The sequence below is a fragment of the Saccostrea cucullata genome, unplaced genomic scaffold, assembly GCF_032062105.1.
Source record: "Saccostrea cucullata isolate Sc308-1 unplaced genomic scaffold, CSIRO_AGI_Scuc_v1 ctg3853, whole genome shotgun sequence".
Lineage (NCBI taxonomy): Eukaryota > Metazoa > Mollusca > Bivalvia > Ostreida > Ostreidae > Saccostrea > Saccostrea cuccullata.
In genome coordinates this window covers 126,180-146,948 of record NW_026920298.1, presented here as the reverse complement: position 1 = coordinate 146,948, position 20,769 = coordinate 126,180, and the positions used below count along the sequence as shown (strand labels likewise).

Sequence of the window (20,769 nt, the reverse complement as noted above, 5' to 3'; positions counted from 1 at the left end):
TTGAATCTGCCGTCTTTAACCAACGCCACATTTTGAATGACCAAATTTACATGTTACATGATTTTTTTTACTTGGAAAACATAATTTGATTTGTGTTCAGCTTAAATCGATAAAAAATAGCCGAAGGCTTCATGCAGTGGACGTTAATGAAATCAAAGAGAGATAACTCTAAGTCTGGAATTCATTTTTTTTTTATTTTGTGTAATCAAAGATACATAACTCTTGATTCAATATTTCGTCAAATTTAACACTCGTCAATTTTTGTAATCAACAAATCGTTAATTTTTCAACTCGTCAATATAACCACGTTTACAGTAGATGACTTCTTATTTAGAGTTTACACTGTACATTTATTTATTTGTTTGTCTTTATTATTAAAGCTGAAATGCTAGATAAAATGATTGATTGAATTATTCTATTCTTAGCTCACCTTAACAAAGTTGATATGAGATTATTATATGATATATATTTAAGTTAGGCAAAAAAAAAATGAATTTCTTGGTTCTCAGGCCCCCCCTCATCTCTTCCAAGGGTGCCTCATTGACCCTTTTTATTGCTAAATCATTAAAATATAAACACCAAATCACCTCCCTCATCATTTTTTGAGGTTTGTACAATGTAAAAAGCTGCCATATCATGTTTTGGGGGCAATAAAAAAGAAAAAAATGCCTCCCTCCCTCATCATACTTCTTGAAAAAAGGCCTGAGAACCAAGTAATTAACTTTGCATGGCCTTATACTTGGGAGAAACCTGTATGAACAATGCATCAAGGGATGCACAATTCCTAATTTGTTTCATATTATGGATCTGATGAACATTTTGTAGATGACTAAATACTAAGGTGTAGTTTTGGAGCATGTCCATTCCCAAGTAATTATAAGTCCCACTTGGACTAGACCTGTGTACATGATGCATTCAGGGATTCACATTGTTACAGAGATATATTCAGAGGCTGGATATGACCTTAAAATTTCTCTAAATTGAAGTTCAAACTACCAACCTAAGTCATTAGTGGTTTACACACTATCAAATCTTCAAATGTCCTGGCTTAGGGGCCATAAAATCTAGATAAGCTCACTTTTGATCGCAATTAATTTTTTATACCCCCCCCCCCTTTTCGAAGAATGGAGGGCATATTGCTTTGCTGCTGTCGGTCCACCTAGTATCCATTCATTTTCTTCTCACAGGTTTCACATACTAGTATTGAAATGAAATTTGGTATACAGATTTATCATAATACTAGTAATATCTAGGTCAAGTTTTGTTTTGGGTATAATCGAACCATTTTGGACAACCCCATGGACTTGGAAAAATTCCAATTATTTACAGTTTCCATTCATATTCTTCACAGAGTTTGCACATATTGAAATGAAATTTGGTGTACAGATTTATCATGCGAATATATTGATCAATTCTGTTTTGGGGAACGATTGATCGTTTTTGGATATAGTTGTGCCCCCTTGGACTATGAAAAATCCCATTATTTGCAGTTTCTGGTCATTTTCTTTGCAGAGCTTGCACATACCGAAATGAAATTCAGTATACAGATTTATCATAAAATTAAATATATAGGTCAAGTTCTGCCTTGAGTATGATCGAGTCATTTTTGACAGAGTTATGTCCTTTGGACTTAAAAAAATTCATTTGTTTGGGGGGGGGGGGGGGCATAAGTGATTTACGGACATCTCTTGTTTGTATTGATTAATTCGTTTGGTAAAATTGCGACTGTGATTATAAGTTGGCTCGCCTTATTTTTATGGCCCAAAAGCCCAACGTTACAAGAAGAGGGGCTTAAAATATTTTGTTGTCACATGGGGGGGGGGGGGGGGGGGGCTTTGTCAGAAATTAAGTGAGTACTTGAACAGAGCCTCGCGGAGTTTTGGCGATTTTTTTTTAGATGGGGGTGGGGTAGTTGAATTTATTTAATATCTAAACGTGTAAATATAGGTGAAATTGCGTAACAGAATTCAGCATGGTTGTTATGTAAGGAGATTAAAACCTCTATAGACAATTTCAGTTGTTAAAGAGACAGAAGAGTAAATAATTGCCCGAGAAGGAAAGCCATCCCTGATATGTTATTGCTTTATTGTTGACATAATAAGATTAAATTTCTTTAGAATGTTGATTAAAAGTGAAAAACGAGGGGCTTATTTAAATGAATTAATTCTGCTCAAGTTTACATTCAGTAAACACTAATATTCAGTTATCCCAACATAGTGCTGAAGATTACCCCCTCTGTTTGTGTAGATGGTCGGTGAGAAGAAAGGGGCCATGCGAAGGGGGAGGGGAGGCATCGATTCACACTGGTCATTAAAAAACACGATTATATTCCCGATAAAGAAAAAAATCTGGTATACATTTATGAAATTTAAACATTACAAATTACAAATCAAATACGATGGTGAATATTATATATTCAGTTAAATTCACTACGTAAAATCAAATAAGTTGTTTCTCCTGATTTTCAAATTTTCTGAAGGAGAAAGGTCAATATTGGAAGAAGAACGGAATCTGTAATTAAGTGTATGCTGATCAAGCATTTGAATAAGTCGTTAGTGGTGAAACGAGAACAGAAGAGGTCCTTACTGCTAGATATGTAAGTATTTCAAACTTTCTTTACAAATAAAGATTATGACATTTCAGATTTTTAAATTAAGAAAATATCTATATTTCAACTTTTTATACACTCGTAGACTATATAATTATAATAATCGAATTTATCGTCTTTTTGTGGTGTGTTGATTTATTGATGAAGAAAACAGAAATCTAGTTCCTTTGAGAGTCACACTATGTGTTAATATCCATCAAATATTAATATGTCTGATCTTGGTCAGCCTTTCTCGCAATGGAAAACAGAGAAAGACGTGTATTCAGTTATTCTTCTGTAGAAGGGTTTGGAGGTAAGACAAAATTACCTGTTTTTACGTGAAATAGGTATGATTTATTTTTGAGAATTGAACTCTATTAAGAATCAATCTTTTCCCAAACGTTTTATGGTAAGAGAAAAACTTGGCGCTTTGCCGGGGAGGGGGGGGGGGGCTGCAAATTGTTTAGAAATTTTTGAATATATTATATATATATGTGTGTGTGTGTTAATGGAAAAGTCGGTCCTATTTGAACTGCAGCATTCCTATACATTCTTCGTGCTCCTTTAATTTGTTTGATATTTGTGGAATGATAGATAATTATTAAAAATCTCTTTTAAAGTTCTTAAATGAGAAAAAAATTAAAAAGTAAGATATAACCATTTTAGACTGTATAACATGCGTCTTTAGTAGGAAGAGTTACCAACCTTTGGTCAGGGCTCTCGGTTACCGAATAGCCCCCCCCCCCCTTTCCAGTTTTTATCTCGAATAGTTTTTAAAAAAAAAAAAAAATTCTGTGTTTTTGGGTTGATTTGCTTTTTCAATGACGTTGTTAATATTATCCATGCGACCACAGTTTTGAAATCCAGATATTAGACTAATTATACGCAATTCAAAGCATAGTAAATGTCCTCCTAACTTGAGATGCCCATAGAAAGGACTCGGTTGAGCTGCGACGAGCTCCCATTTGTTATGCTCACTTTTCCACTATTCCTTTGGTAAAAGTACATACCTGTAAGTTCAAAGGTACGCGGTAAATCAAAAGTGAGTTTCTCAAAGTTTTCTTGATTAACAGAGACAGCTGTCCGATGGGATATTTTCAATATAACGATATTCTAAATGAAAAAAAATTCAAATGAAATGAAATTTAAACAATATATTTAAATCCAATTTCTAACTAAACAAAACAGATATAGTCTATTCATTCTTGTAATTATTTTGACAATGACCTTCAAGTCTTGAAAAGAAGAAATAAAGCGTGAATATATACCCCAATGGGCTTAAACCGGTAGAATAATATTACAGATTTAAGGTGATAAATTTCATAAAACATTGTTTACTAAGACAGTAGAAAGAATTTTAAAAAGTCGCCCGGATTGCTCGTTACTTTGTTTCAGTCGAAATCAAATCTTGTACAAGTAGTCAGTTTGTGTTTGACAAGAATTACCTAACGACCACACGTTCAGAGATAGTGGTTGATACTTAAATGGTAACGTTGCTCCTCAAGAAACACTTATATTCCAAATCCCATCTTAACTTGGAAATTATGGGATGATTGAAGTTTTGTTTAATTTTGAATCTTACGTGATTTTTAAATTGTCAGAAATGTGTTTTCTTTGGAAACATTAAAGTATTTGTTTTTGAAATGAATTCGATGACGGAGCTAAAATAAATCATAATTTTCTTAAAATGACGGATGTTGCAAGTCATCTTGGCAAAAGACGTTCCTCAATCAAGGCTCCGTTAGGAAAAGACGGGCGAACTGAACGATTTCGCCTCCATGATAATGTTCCGGCATATGGGTCCTTACTAAGACCCTCTTCTGATAATGTTCGGCGGGAGGGTGGTTCGTCCTTCCCCCGGAGGACCCCGGCCCCTCGGCCCGGCACTCACAGCGGGACTCGAATAACAGACAGAAATTTGGCTTACAATCTAAAAGGCATGGGTAGCGGCAAAAGGGTACAATTCAAGCACCACTTCCAAGAGGAAATGTATTCTAGGGAATCTAGCCCATGTACATGTAGTACATTAGAGGAATTCGAAGGTAAAATAATTTAAGATAATTCAGGACTTTTTTAGAAATTTTAATAAATATATCGAAATTGCTCTTGAATTATAACAGGAAGTTTTTCATATATTCCAGATTTCAAAATAAAATAAAATTCTTTGATTCCTATTCCTCCAAAAATATTGATTTCTGAAATCTGCAAGGGAAGGAAAACGCTCCACATATTTCCCACTGTGCACATGGTTTAATAGTGAAATTTGTTCTTTTGACGAATCTCTGTTGAATCTGTCATCTCGTTTAAAAGCCTTTAATCCGTGCAAAGACAAGACATTGATTCCTGATATCGATAGAAGGGGAGCAGGTTAAAATATCTGATCCCCTCCCATCAAGAAATCCCCGATACGGGGGATATTTCTGACAAGAAATTAAAGCCGTGAAGTTTTGTGTAAATGGATAAAAAAGGGTTTTAGCTACGAAACAAAGCACGAAAACCAATATGGGCATGTGGCTAATGGAACCAAAGTTTTATTTATGTTTTTGCCTCAAGAGGGGTACAAAATCAGATTTATAAATTTTCAAAGATTTCTTCTATTTGGTTACTGAAATCTTTTGGCGTGAATTTTACTTCCGTTTAAACCTTTTGCAAATTTAATTTGAACATAAAACTTTTTATTAAACAACCAAAACGATTTTAACTTTTTAATAAATGTTTGTAATAAATGTTTACAAGTAAAATTGATACCCCCCGCCTCCCATATGGTTATAACTGGTGAAAAAGTGTTTTCCTGTGGCCGGGAAACCCAAAAGTGTCGGATCAAAAAGTAAAATAGGAGTGTGTGTGTAATAAAGATTCTACAGAAAGTTTCATTAAATTTCATTCAGTGGTATGAGAGGAAAAAATAACATATACATTACATATACCCTCCCGCTTTTCAATATACAAACACGACATTCTCGGCATAAATTTTACGTAAACAGAAATAAAGTATGTTACATGAACCAAAATAAGCCAGAAAAAATATACTGTATACATGTAAATTACAATGTATTAAAAACCTTTTTTAAAACTTTTACTTAAATAAGCTAGATAAAAATGTCATATTTTCCTATGCCCTTTCATGTTAAAACGATGACGGTACTAAATACCACGAAATTATCAAATAACTATTTTTTCTTACCCATTTTGACATTTCAATTCAAATGTCAAGATAAAAGCACCTAAATAGTGTATTTGATGACATCTATACTTGTATTTAACCTTATAGAATTAGTACGACTTCACTTGATAAAATTGAAAGAATTCGAAATCTCTTATTTGTCTTGTAAAGAGAAATAAATTTGATTATTGTGTTTTCTTTGTTCAACCTGACGTGAAAACTTTATTTTTGCCCTATGTAGATGTATGAAGACGATTTAAATTTTGACAATATGACTGACTGATTCCTGCTTTTCACTAATTACAGTGTATTAGCAGATTTTTTTTTTCATTCTGGGGTTTAAATTACCAACTTGTTCTAATAAAGGTACGAAGAATGAAAAGGAAAGAAAAACGAAGAGAAATTCATACCCATTATCACTCGTTTTCTTTAGACAAAGTATTAAAATCTTTTGTCAATATTTATTGTGCTTCAAAAAGTCTTTTTACAATGCAACCATTGATTTTTTTCCCCCTCTACTTCTTATAATTTTTATAATTAACCGAAGAGCAATTGATACTATGAAAGAAATTTGAAGTCCCCTTGAACATTTTGGGCGAGTTTTATAGTTAAGCTTTCTCTATATGCATGTCGTTGTGTGTTAAAATGTTCCGAAGCTAATGGTCACTGTTGTCCTTGACTGACAGTACGATAAAGAAACCTAACTATGACTGATATTTCTAATGAAGGATTTCTTAACAAATGGAGGAAATGGAAAGTGCTTCCGCTAAGGCAGTGTAATTATTTTTTGCTTTTCATTTTTTAGGGCATACAAGAATTTTCAACATTTTATATCTGGACAAAATTCCTGGTGCCATATATTCATTTTTTGTCTGGAAAAGTATTAATTATAAAACTATAATTATAATTAAGATTATGAATAATAAATTGTTCTTTCGTATTTCTAATGAATCAAAAATTTTAGTAGAAAAAGTACATGTTCGATGCACATATATAAACTTGAGTTTTGATTTTTTTTTTTTGACTCAAGTTAGAATGATAAACTGGTCTATCGTATTTCTAATGAATCAGATATACTTTGATTTTAAATATTGGAAAATTATTAGTAGAAAAAGTACATGCTCGATGTACATATATAACCTTGAGTTTTATATAGAAATATTTTTTTAAATTCTTCTTCTCAAGTTGTTGTCTCAAGTTAGAAGTTCAAATCATGGAAAATGGATTTCCTTTTCTTCTTCTCAAGAACCACTGGGCCAGAAAAGCTAAGCTTACTTGGAAGCCATGTTATTGTTCAAATAAATTAAAGTTTTATATAGAAATATACAGCTTTGAAAATCTTCTTCTCAAGTGTCTTATGTGGAAGCATCCTGGTATAATGTAGATTCTAAATTGTTCACCATTTGGGAATCAAAGTTTTATATAGAAATATATAGGAAAAATCTTTGAAAATCTTCTTCTCAAGAACCACTGGGCCAGAAAAGCTGAAGCTTGTTAAATGATTCTAAATTGTTCAAATAATGACCCCCGGGGGAAGGGCGGGGCCACAATGGGGAATCAAAGTTTTATAAGAAATATACAGGAAAAATCTTTGATTCTCAAGAACCACTGGGCCAGAAAAGCTGAAACTGTAAGCATTAATGTAGATGAAATTGTTCAATATGACCCCCGGGGGAAGGGCGGGGTAAATAGTTTTATATAGAAATATATAGCAAAAATTTTTGAAAATTTCTTGCACTTTTATGAAGTGCACTTTATGTTTAAAAAATTATTAGTTTTATTAGAAATATATAGGAAAAATCTTTGAAATCTTCTTCTCAAGAACCACTGGGCCAGAAAAAGTGAAGCTTATGTGGAAGCATTCTGGGGTAGTGTAAATGTAGGAATCATGACCCCCGGGGGAAGGGCGGAGCCATTATAGGGGAATCCAAGTTTTACATAGAAATATATAGGAAAAATCTTTGAAAATCTTCTTCTCAGGAACCACTGGGCCAAAAAAACTGACATATGTGCCCATGGAAGGATCATGTAGTGTAGATTTCAAAATGTCTAAATTATGATCAGAGGGTGGGGATGCATTATGTATAACAAGGGGGAAATTCAGAATGGTCAAAGCTTCTCAGGTGAGCAATGGTAAATTAATTTTTAAAAAGCCTGTGACACTCGAGTTGACCATTTTTATAAATGTTTGCCGCTGATGATCGTTAAATGATGATCCATATGAGAAAATTCACGGAGGTCTCTAATTAATTATGAAAAATATGCATAAATAAATGAGCATGTGTTTTTATTCTTGTATTTTTATGAAGTGCACTTTAAAAAATTATTATTTTATTAAAAATTCTGAATTGTTGAATTATTATCAGAAATATACACAGTATAACTTTCAACAAGAATGGTTATTAATATCAATACTACTATGAATGCATTTACATTTTAAAAATTCTGATTGTACATATAAAGTATAATTTCAATATTCAATGTACATTTTTTTCTCTAATTGTCATAATTATTGCGTGACTAAATAAATTAATTTATTAATTAGAATTAATGTATGTAGTACATCGACGTCATTTTTCATAAAGGTAAGCATATTTTTTTAAGTGCTTCACAATACTGAGGTGTAAAATTTGATATGACTGAAAAGAAAGTTTGTCAATAGTATAGTCAATATATAGTCATGTAAAGTTATCAAAATAAGAGTTCAACAAGAAATGGCCGTCGTTGTTGAGTGTCCCGTAGAAATCGTTTGAGTAAATATTTAAAATGACACAAACTTAAGACGTTCTGAGTTTATAAGGCTTGATGTTAAAGTTTATAGCGACGACAGGTTCTTGTTTACTAACATTAGCAAAATCAGGGGAAAAAAACGCGAGAGAGAGAGAGAGAGAGAGAGAGAGAGAGATGTTTAAGATGCTTTCTATGGTATATTCCAACAAGTGCATTGTCATCAAGGTTTTTTTTCACACTGTTAAAGTGCTTTTTTAATATTTATTTTTCTAAGCTTATTTTTACGATTCAGTGATTCAATTGGTAATATTTTTATGATTTTTGATGGGGTAAAAGTTCTTTTTTTATTATTAAATTTCAAATGCGTCAATTTAAAAGCTTATTATAAGTGATGCAAATAGCTTGACATTGAACACATTTAAATTTTGTAATTCGATTGTCTGATTTTATTTTACTTCAATAAACCTTGTCAAACAGGACTTAAATTAACTCAAATTATAAAAAGTCTTAGTGGGGTATCAAAAATATCAGTTTATTTAATCTAAATGGAAAAGAATCTGTTTTAAAAAACAGTAACTTTTACTGTAATACATACAACCAAATATTATTTTGACGGATTAATGAGCATATTAAGTTTGTTTCTCTCTACTGCCAAGTTCGTAGTTTCTGATTTATTATGTTCTATCGTCATAGTTCGCTCCGGGATTTGAGGGGTATATATAAGTACATGCATGTTTACCAGAGTTGAAGAGACCATAAATCTTGATGGAAGTACGATGCTGTCATAAAGTAAACATTGAAAGTGGTTGAGGTTACTTTATAATTGGATTTCAATTATGCTGAAGTGTTGAAAAGTTGCGTTTTAAATTATACGTCCCGGGATTATATACTAAAATTTTATTTTAAAGAACCTGTTACATACTGACACGCATTGCGTTATACTTTGAGTTTGCGAAATTTTGAGAAAGGAGATTCATAACAACATGAGTTCCGAAGAACATCGTCGTGCGAGTAAAGTAACGTTTGATTTGCGACAGAATAAAACCCGTACAGTTTTTCCGAACACGTCATTATCAGGAGCAAAACATGGCGCTCAGACTTCAAATCGAAGACATAGTGAATTCTTATCCATCTCGGGTCCGCTAAACAAGAAGTCGGATGGTCGCCGGCATAGTGAAGTATACCATACAAAACGCAGGCCGAGTGATGTCTTAAAAGAAACTTCTCAAAGCCACCACGTCCCAACGACTCATCAAAGTTCGCTTATCGAACACGATCGTCGATTGAACAGAATGCTTAAAGACAGGAGATACAGCGATGAAAAGCTTTATCTCCTAGATGTGGTATCATGCGGAAAAAGTTTACGAACTAAATCTATTATGGCGGTCGTGTCGCTTCAGAAACATGGTAATGTCACGGCTGTGTTCTATAATAAGTATGGAATATTGTCTTCTTCAGCCAACCGTGCCCGATTCCAGGTCACTTCCGGTCCCAAGAGGTTCTCGGAGGGGGATGTTCTGGAAGCGCAGAGCCTCCAACAGTCTGGTCTAATAGGTCAAAGAAGCCACCTCAGCAAATTCAAGAATGTGGCCAAAGTAGCAGCGTTCAGGTAAGGATTATGAAGCAAAGGGAACATGCTGGGGTACATAATAATTAGATTTTCTGGATTTTAACATTAGTCAAAATTTTCAGAATCTCTTGGTGACGGAGGCTGAAAACCTTAAAAAAAATAATACGGCGTCATATCATTGTTCACTTATATGATTGTGGATGTATATATTCATTTAGATTTGTTCAAAGGTAAAATTCTATAATGAAGGAAGATATTGTTTTATAATTGAAAATTTAGTTCTATACAATGGCTCTTGCAAAAGGATCCACAGATAGTTCTATATTAGAATTAAAATTTATTTTTTTTACGAATTTAATGATAAATGTACTGTTCAAATTGACTTGATTATTTTTATTGAACAGAGATACTGCCCAGTTGCTCAGGTAACTCATGCACCATGGAGAAAATCCTGCTTCATGTTTATACTATATTTTGCTTTCAGGTTTTCTGACAAAAAAAAAAACCTTCAGATCGTCAGTTTTTATTAAATACATGTATATGTACAAAGCTGGTATCCACTTAGTTGCTCGAATCCCAATAACAGTAGGACGTTTCGGAAAATAATTCCCATTTTTTCTCAAAAAGCGCCTAGTACATGTGTACTAAGTTTAAGCAATTGTAATCCGTGTTTGTTGTAATCCAACGAAGATGAATATTTCGGAAAATTCTTCTTTGTTACATTTACTAGTACAATGTACCTTTTCCCCAAATGTTCAGCACAAGTTTGGGTAATAATAGACAAAACGGATTGATATACATTAAATTTATAATTATATGCGACTCTAAAATAGATTTACTTTAAATTTTTTAAATTAAAAATATTGTGGATGATATATGTATTTGATAGTCCATGTATCCGGTTTGATTATTGGGTAAATTATGCCTATCGAATTAACAAATTGTAACAAGAATTGACATTAGAATAAAAGTATTTTTATTTGTTTATAAAGGTCAATGTACTCACGTTTTTAACTTAGTTATTTTATTTAGATCATGGCAAACAGGCATGTACTGCACAGTACAATAATTTTCTTTCTTCCTGTCAACCAAAAACATATTTCCCAGAATAGAAAGCTTTTCCCCAGTAGTGTGAAGTATATACATTAAGGAGGGATTCCTCTCTCTTAGTGATTTACTTTATCTAGCAGCAAGAACGTTAACCCGCTAGGGGAAAGAGGTATAGAAAATAGAGCTTCTTTACTGTTATGCCCCTCAAAAACTGTATCAAATATTGCGTTAACGCTTATAATTTCAATAGCGACTTGTTGCTAAAATGTGAACAAAATAAGCATACTAGTATTTTGGGGGACAGAATTGTACAATAAAAAAATTTGAAGAATATAAATAGAAATATATTCCATGTAAACTAAGAGTTATCTCTCTTATTAGAATATAAATGAACATTAAAATGCATATATAATAGAACAGTACCGGGTACTTATTTATGAATTCAGGTATAAACATCAACTTTCTGGTGCAAAATTATTTTTCTGTGGTTAGATAATTTAATCTGAAAAATCAAACTGCTTGTCTTCGAATACATTTTAGCCATAAACAGTAAAATACGCACATGTAATGCACACAAGCACTGGCGAGATCGATCTTTTATTCCCAGCATCTAATTGTTTTCATTTTCTTTGTAATTGTCTTCTAATCCAATATACGTGTATTAAAAATAAACTTAACAAAAATATTGTTTATTCTCTTAAATTGTCATTCTAGTGAAAGATTGAGAGGTAGGAGGATATCCGAAGTTGATGCCAAACTGACCATGGATATCAAAGGTCAAGGGCGCCGAGGGACTGTCCATGGCAACCAGCTGCATGGCGATGGAACACGAAGGGTTGAGGAACCCTTCGGAAAACACCGGCTAAGCACACTTCTAGCTGCCACACTCAAAGCAAAAGAGGAGGAAAAACAGGTAATGAAAACCTTATAACACGAACAATGATATCTAATGGATTTTTTAAAATGTAGTATAGAGTTCAGCATTGCAATAAAGGTAAATTATTAAAGTAAACTGCGTGAATTTGATGGTACTCTTTTAAGCCCTTTTTACTCCATGTATATATTGCAGAAAATGCTACGGAAGTTACAGACGGTTAGTAGAGCAGTGGGGCGTATGTGTGCTTTACAGAGGCTCATTCTTCAACGGAAGTATGTATTTAAAAAGTATTGCAAATTTATTTTATATGTAGCATGTACAATATTCTGTGGATTGTTATTTGAAACAATTTAGTGTCATTTAGTGTTAATATGATTCAGCACTTTTCTGAATGTTTATCTTAAATATGATTTACGAAATATTTAGTAATGATTTAATCATAAAAATTTTGATTTGTCAGACGTTGCTTTCTATCAAAAGTGTTTAAATAAACTGATAATTTACCTGTAAGCTGTTTTATTCTATTGTCTTATTAGTGCTACCGACACGGTGTATCAGTCACAGTTAAAGGAAATCGGTAGTTCTCCTGTGAACGAGAAAAACACATACGGAGCCAATAGAATTGACGTGTCTTATTTCAAAGCTAATCGTCAGGTACATTACGTCATGATTAAAGATTGTGTCATCATTATTTTTCAAAAATACTAAACTTTAGCATTTATATCTAGTATCAAAAATACACAGTGATGGAGCGCATATAGTGAAATATCTGCATGTTTATTACATAAAAAAGCTTGACACATTCAAAGATGTCTTTTTTTTCACCATTTCAAAATAGAAACCATGCTTGATTTTCTCTAGATGCGAATGTCCCAGCGAGGACTACAGATTCTGTCTAAACCCCCAGACCAAAGAACCAGAGATGACATTCGATATGTGAGTTAAACAAGAAAACGTTCTTCTTTATGGCGAGAAAATTAATTGAATGCCTTAATAAACGCATTTAATCAATGGCTGAAGAATGAAATGACACATTGTATATTTAAATTTTTCAGTTACATGAAGATTAGTTTCAGTTTGTAAATCACTATTCAACTTTTTGAATTGCCTCTGTGAAAATACCTTTAATATTTCTCGATCTCTTCCCCAAACCAATAAAACGTACAGATTGAAAAAGCCACGTATATACCAATGTTTTAGTCAGCCCACTAGCCAAAAACTACAAAGTTTTACTTTAACGCAGGAATGAATCACAATTTTTTGGTCTATTTGCCTGTTTGTCTGCTAAAACATTAAGTAAACTTTATTGAAATTCTCATGGGTACTAATTGCCCCCCTTATTAACAGACTTCATTTTGTATTCATATGAAGCAGAATTAGTCCACAATATATGTATTGACAACGTATTGTCAATTAATTAACAATTATTATTTCCATTCTTATGGCTATATTATATACCCCGGTGAGCTTGAAATAAAACATACCACAGAGTCCGAGAGATCTGTTTCATATTTAGATATTTTGCTTGAAAAGGACGTTGATAAAGCTTTATAACAAACGAGATGACTTTAACATTTAAAATTTCAACTTCCATTACGTATGCAACAATATTATACCTTCATCACCTGCATACGGAGTTTGTATCGTTCAGTTGATTCGATAAGCAAGAGCATGCTCTACATATGTACAATTCTTAAAACGAGGTAAGTTATTGACGAAAAAGTTGCTAAAACAAGAATATCCGCAGTCTTGTTTAAAATTTATCATTGAGTCAAATGCTGACTTGACATTTTTCATACTTATTGTTAGTCTATAGAGCATTATTTTCACGCTGAATTGTCGACGGATTTTCCCGTTTTTCCCGATCATGACAAGCAGATCACGGCGGGTGAAACTTTGTATATATCAATCTTAAACCTTATCCATAACGTTTCAAGGATTGGTGCTAAGGCTTTCATACATCTCAAATGTATTTTGACCTTGATATTTGACGTACTTTTGTAAAGCTTAACTTTGGCTATAAGTTTTGGACAAGTAATCTTTTATAGATCTTTTATATTTCATACGTGTTTTTCTTGTGACAAGAACTAAAATTTCTTTTGGTACCAACGAATTTTGCTTTTGATATTACACTTGAAGTTTCACCTACTTCAAAAAAACATTGGCCATTTTTTGAATGCTTGATTCAAGTTTAACTTGCATCTGAGATGCCATGAGTTGCCATATGGGGACAGCAGTGTTTCACAATCACATCTTCTTTATGCAGGCGACCAATGCCCTCCGGAATGTGAAATACATAGCAGAATTTCCCCTGCGGATCCAAGAGGCGTTGGCTCGTGTAGGGTTTGTAGAATGTTACGATGCCAAACGCTTTATCGTGAAGGAAGGCGGAGCTCCCGAGAACGCTTATATTGTTCTCTATGGCTCAAGTAAGTCAAAACACGTCATTTTATGGGACTATAATATTTATAAAGGATACAAATTAGCATGAAGAATTGTATAGATTTTGATAATTCGTGTTGCATGTTTTCAAAGGAAGAAAGAAATATCTTGTTTTGATATACGAATGGACCTTTCCAAGAAAATTCTAACTTGTGATACATGTCTGCTGAATTTGTTCTACATGTGGTTATAAGACAACGTTGTTATATGTTATAGTTGTAACCGCTATATTGGATGATCACAAGCTATCGGCCACATCAATAGATGTATTAATTAAACGAGGACAGCCCTTTGGGGTGAGTGATTTGTTATTACTCAGTTGCATTGTTTATTTTTTATTTTAAAACAAGATTTCTGTGTTGCTCTATTTTTGCATTTTATTTGATTACTGAGTTCATGTATAGTAAGAAATTGACAAAGCCACTATTCTGTACGATTAAATAGTTTGGTACAATATCACATCCTATTAATGAAACTAAGGTAATGTTTAATATTTAGCACTCAGTGCGCATGTGCTCACACAAAAAAGTTCAAATAATTTATTTCATTACATTGCTTTTTGGTTAAAAAAAGAAGAAGCCAGGAATGATGATGCATAATTTCAAATAGTTTAGTATTTTACTGGGATGGGATGTGTTTTTTCTTCGAATTCATCACCCAAACTTTGTCATTCGTTTATTTCTAACCCCAACCCCCATTTTCCACGCAGGGGACATTATGGTACTTGCTTTGTGACTATGGTAAATTTGTTCTCGTACCCGTTGTCTGTCTGCCACAATTTTTTTTGTCAAGTTTCGAAACGTTTGAATGAAATACTCGTTCAACTTTAGTATAATGTTGTCTAATGATCTAATGAAATGCCAACACGATGATTCTAGTTCATTTAATGGACCTAGATTTTGTGGATTCTAATGGACCTAGATTTTGTGGATTCAAATCTAGCTTGTCGTTTATAATCACTGATTTGGACTGAGGCTCATCTCACGCACTATAGCTTTTATGTTTTAATTATCACATTCTTGAGATTCTTAATGAGCTTGTTACAGCTTTTGTGGTTTGCACTACGAAGTGAACACAGTGGCATTTTGTATAAGAGCAAACACGGTGAAATTTAAATTTTGCAATAAATATTGTATCTTCTTTAAAATATTTTTTGAGACTTGCAAAATTTTATGATGTATATATGAAATACCGAAATAGAAAAATAAAAACTTTAATCTATAATACCAGAAGTCAGCAGGGTGTTTTCAAAGTGGCTGGAACCATTTTGTTTCTTTTGAAAATTATTGTACATATTAACAGAAAAAGATAAAAATGCCAAATTTTAAATTATATTTAATCATAAAGCCATATGTTCTAAATCTTTTAATTAGGAAATAGGAGTTTTCAAAAACAAACCTAGAGGGGGATCCAATATAACCAATGAATACACAGAGGTCTTGAGGATACCTGCGGAGGTAACATTTTTTTTAATTGTTCAGGTTAATTTTGTTTTCGTCAACTTAAAAAGAACAAACTTGAAACTCAACTTGAACATTATAAAAAGCTTACTTTTTTACTTTAAGTTTTGGACATCAATAAAAAAAGCCTTGAAACTCAATGACTCGTACATTGAAGCTTACAAAAAATTCTACAAGATAGAATAATTGTTTTTAGGACTACAAGAAGATTTTTATGGGTGGAGTTCAAAATGACCCCGAGAGTGACCCGTACCTCAGGTAAGTTTGATGAATTACTGTATACTGTCCTAGAAAACAATTACAATTGTCGGTAACCCACAGGTGATGTACATCAAATTTCTCTTATCATGTTTGAGGGAGCTGAAGTTGTGATTTGCAACGATGTCCTAAGCGATTCCCTACACCTCAAATATTTTTTAAGTCAGTAACATTACCCAGGAAAGATAACTCTAAAATGATATCTGCTAAGAGAGATAACTCTAAAAGATGGCCAAGAATTAGATTACATCACTGTTACAATTGTCGGTACCCACAGGTGATGTACATCAAATTTCTCTTATCATGTTTGAGGGAGCTCGTGGGCCTTAAGTTGTGATTTGCAACGATGTCCTAAGCGATTCCCTACACCTCAAATATTTTTTAAGTCAGTAACATTCCTTAAATAGTAATAACATAGATATTTTAAAAATCTCCCTAGAAGTTATTTTTTTATCAACATCCGCCTTCATATACTTAAAGATTATTGAATTTCATTTTGCTATCCATTTAATGGAAGCAAGTTTTCATAATTTAAATTTTTTGTAGAAAGTTCAGTTTCTTGAGAAACTGGCCTCTGAAATCTTTAAAAGAAGAGCCAGGAAAATATTTTGTGACATATTTTCAGTAAGTATTGATTAATATATTGAAAACATCTAAATTTATGTTTACAAATTTTCATGCTTTTGCATGGCATTTGTATTCTATAAAGTTTTATAATAACGACAATTTCATATTCATTTTAGACGAAGTGTTATACTAACAAGAGATAGCAATAAATCCGACTGGATATACATTGTAAAAGAGGTAAGCAAAAGTCAAAGAATGTGTCAATTACCGGTATATGGAATAAAACATTAGTTTAAGCGTATTTCTGTATGTGCAAGTTTAGCAATTATTTATCTGCTCACATTTTAGGGATCTTTAAGGGTTTTAAAGAGACTGGAGAAAGTGAAACCAATCGTGAACAAACGTTCAGGAGAATATAGACTGGATGCCCATCCCAGTGGGTATTTTTCGTTTCTTAGTCAAAACCAGGACTTTAATCGTTATATAAATTACCATGACATCGACCTTCCACCCCCTCTGCAAATGGAGGATGGCTCGGGGGATGAATTTGATGGTCCTTATTCTAGTCAGGGAACTCCAAGATATAAAAAGTCACAGGCACTAACAGACAGACTAAATACAGTCTTACGGCCACACACAACGGGAAGGATGATTATCACTCCGGGAAGTGAAAGAGAAACTGATCAATCGCCAAGGTCAGCTGTCAGTGAAAGTCCCGCGGCAAGGAGTCAAAAGGTTACTGTTTGTGTCATACGTATGGGAAATCATTCATTATAATGTTTTGTTTATTTGAAAGAAAAAGCTTTCTTGAATTACTTTGTTAAAAAAAAATAAAATCCTATTTGGATCTATGTTGTTTATAGAGTCTGACCCCTAGCTCCAACAAAGGACAAAGCGAATCTCCTACCCTTTCTAGCATCACAGAGGGAGAAAGTAAGTCTCTCATACATTTACACAGAAATTAAAGAAAGAAAATTAAAAAAAAATATTCGATTAGAACTACAGAGATAATCTTTGATCTAACATGGAATAATCATTATGCATTTGCAGTTGCTCCAGATGGAAAGAAAAGAATTGGGTTAAAGACACTTTTTACGGATCTTGATACAGGTGCGAAATCGGTAGGTTCACATTTACGATATAAATGTTACTGTCTGTCACTACGTACTGTTCCATTTTTTTCTTCAAAGTGAAAAGTTCTTTAAAGTGATCTGAACTTTGATTTCCTTGAACTAGCCAGAAGATGAGAGGATTCGAAGAGTAAAAATTAACCCTTTGATAGAAGTAATCAACATTTTGTGTGTTCTGTTTTGCTCTTTGCCTTGACTCTATAAGCGTGTGTGTTTGAGGGCTTTGTGTGAAGAGTGGCCAGATATAAGTAATATGACATTTTGCTTCCAATGGCTCATGCTACAACTGCTGTCAGTTTATTGGCAGATTGAATTCTTGAATTTTAATTAAGATTACTATATTATATTATGACTACAAAGAGTATTGCAGATCTCGAATCTTTCGAGAAAATGAGTGTAAAATTTGTTATTTAGCTTTAATTAATCATAAAGAACTTTTATATTTTACAAACAACAGCAAAATATTTAATTTACAACGAAAAGAATGCTCATGTTGATTGCATTGATGACGATTCTGATATTTATGTTAAATTTTGTATATATTTAGCTCGATGCAGATTTGGTGATGGGATTTGATGCAAATTATTGCGTTATTGGAAGCTAATGCAAAATCCATAAAATGCTTTATGATGTGAAATGCTTTGAAATTTATACACATGCACTAGCTACATAGCTAAATTTTACGATAGACGCTTTTTTGAAACAAAGGTTTTAATGTTGGACTTTTATTTTCATATTTGCGAACTTGAAATAACTATCTTTCACAGAACAATTTATTAATATAAATTTACTTTGAAATGAGTGTAACTTAAGAATCACACATCATCATGAAAACCATATATAAATTGTACCTTTCCAGGAAAACTTTGTGCCATTACCAGAGTCAGATAAGGAACCGGAATGGGTCCATGTACAGACTCTTACAAAAGATCAAATATTTGTAAGTTTTCCCGAATCTTTATAATAAAAAAGAATTATTTAAGATTTTTATTTCTTCAATTCTAAGAATATTATAATTGTGTATTTTTTAATTGATCTAAAATAAAGAAAACAAATATCTATGTACAAGGGTTGTATCCGTTTTCGACAATGCCCTCTTTGCAATATAAAATGTTATTATAATTTCTGGATTGTAAACTGCATCACAATCTTCATTTATTAAAGGGGCTCCAGTATGTGACATTTGAGAGGGATAAACAACCACAACCAAGCTTTGTTGTCATCAGTAACGGCGCTGAAGTTGTCCAAATCAGTCGTACATTGTTCCTCTCCAAGCTTGATTTTAATGCCAGAGAGAGGCTACGCAGTGAGGTATTTTGCAAAACTCTCTTGCATCATCCTTTATCCTTGTCAACGATAATGTGAATAAGTTAATGACTACATGTTTTTATTTTCTGACATGTAGGTTTCCCCGTATCCCACGGATGAGGAATTACAACAAAATCTTATGACACGTATTAACTGGGAGGCTTACAAAGATATAGTTCTACAGCAGTTTGTTAATGACAAATCCAGACGTAGACCAGCAACACAATATGTCAAATATAGACCAATGAGATTTAAGCTTACAAAATCCTCCGTGGCGAAGTCTGTGTATTCATAGTTTTGAGAAATATACTTTGAATGTGAATAACTGATATTGAACGTAAAAATGTGCTGTATTTACTGGATTACTATTTTGAATAAATCTTAAAATCAACAAGATTTGATCTTATGAGTACTGCATTGACAATATTTATGAATAATATACCTCTACGAGTGCTTGCTGATATTGAAACATGGAGCTTGAATTACTGTAAAACTAGTATTTCTTCGAGTGGTAATCATACTTATTCTCATAGTTCCCTTTCAAAGGCGGAAATTCTGCAAAAGCAAATATCTGTTTTGAATATTTTTAATATTCCAAAAAACCAAAATGAAATTGAACTTCCATATAGGTATTGGATTCCAAAACTTCATAAGAATCCTTACAAACAAAGATAAATAGCGAGTTCCAGTAAATGTTCAATTAAGCCTCTTTCTTTACTCCTCAGTAAGATATTATTAGTAGTGAAGGAGAAACTTCAAGAGTACTGTGCAACAGTATATTCAAGTAGTGGTGGTAATGAGATGTGATACCTATAAAAATTCAAGGAACTTTTGGACAATAAACGCACAGAAGACCCAAAATAATGTAATGACCTGTCTAACCTTTGGCATAGACCAGCCCAAGGGTATATAAAGCGAAGCTTTGGGGAAATAAGGCGATCAGAAAAGGAAGGCTGAACGTGACGGCTGAACAAAGAAGATTGTTGGAGAAAATCGAGATGTTATGGGTAAAAACAGAATTAGCACCAGTGGCAAATAATCTTAGGGAATTGATGCTAAGTTCTGGGTGCAGTAAATCTGAAGATTGAGACACCCAGTACTTTCCTATCAAAAGGAACCTAGGGAGAAACACGGTGCAAAAACCATACCCAGTCCCCTTCTCTAGATAAGAAAATTTTGGATACAGTGTGATTTTCCCTCAGATAGAGCGGCCTTAACTAAAGTAATAGTTTTATTATATAGTTCCAATCATTAACTTAGAGTAAGAGAAAAATCTATATACTGTATATATATATATATATATATATATATATATATATATATATATATATATATATATATATATATATATATATATATATATATATATATATATATATATATATATATATATATATCCTTGTAAGAACCCAATCGTATACACGTTACAGTTGCATGAAAAAAATATCAAGGCAAGCTTAATTTTTCCTTTCTCATAATGCATGTCCTTCCCATTTCCTTCTATTCCAGTAAACATTACAAATAATCATTCCTTGAACAGAAACTTTAATAAAAGGCTTTCATCTTTTAGTGAAACTTGTTTAAGATAAAGAAAGGAAAGAGTGAACTACTTTAGAGAGAAAAATAT

At 32.7% G+C, this 20,769-nt stretch overlaps 1 protein-coding gene across 3 annotated transcripts; it reads left to right on the top strand.

Annotated features, from left to right (window-relative positions):
• The first annotated feature begins 4,250 nt into the window (after positions 1-4,250).
• On the top strand, positions 4,251-19,496 carry LOC134246495 (uncharacterized). Of its 3 annotated transcripts, XM_062728893.1 has the most exons (20): positions 4,251-4,629; positions 9,939-10,089; positions 10,455-10,475; positions 11,815-12,013; positions 12,170-12,249; positions 12,514-12,631; positions 12,839-12,913; positions 14,244-14,406; positions 14,636-14,715; positions 15,793-15,876; positions 16,076-16,137; positions 16,684-16,761; positions 16,881-16,941; positions 17,053-17,439; positions 17,568-17,637; positions 17,755-17,825; positions 17,941-17,988; positions 18,694-18,774; positions 18,999-19,145; positions 19,240-19,496. In XM_062728893.1, the coding sequence occupies exons 1-20, from the start codon at positions 4,275-4,277 to the stop codon at positions 19,435-19,437; spliced, it is 2,529 nt and encodes an 842-aa protein (XP_062584877.1). In that variant the 5' UTR covers positions 4,251-4,274; the 3' UTR covers positions 19,438-19,496. The 3 variants fall into 3 exon arrangements, with proteins under 3 accessions (XP_062584877.1, XP_062584859.1, XP_062584868.1); XM_062728875.1 differs by lacking the exon at positions 4,251-4,629 and having other exon boundaries at positions 9,464-10,089; XM_062728884.1 differs by lacking the exons at positions 4,251-4,629; positions 17,941-17,988 and having other exon boundaries at positions 9,464-10,089.
• The last annotated feature ends 1,273 nt before the right edge of the window (positions 19,497-20,769 follow it).

What these genes read in the sequence shown, in the direction of transcription:
- LOC134246495 (XM_062728875.1), top strand. Translation starts at nt 9,464, where the DNA reads ATGAGTTCCGAAGAACATCGTCGTGCGAGTAAAGTAACGTTTGATTTG. An exon ending in GCCAAAGTAGCAGCGTTCAG is followed by an intron (nt 10,090 to 10,454) that starts GTAAGGATTATG and finishes TTTATTGAACAG; the next exon opens with AGATACTGCCCAGTTGCTCA. An exon ending in AGGCTCATTCTTCAACGGAA is followed by an intron (nt 12,250 to 12,513) that starts GTATGTATTTAA and finishes TTGTCTTATTAG; the next exon opens with TGCTACCGACACGGTGTATC.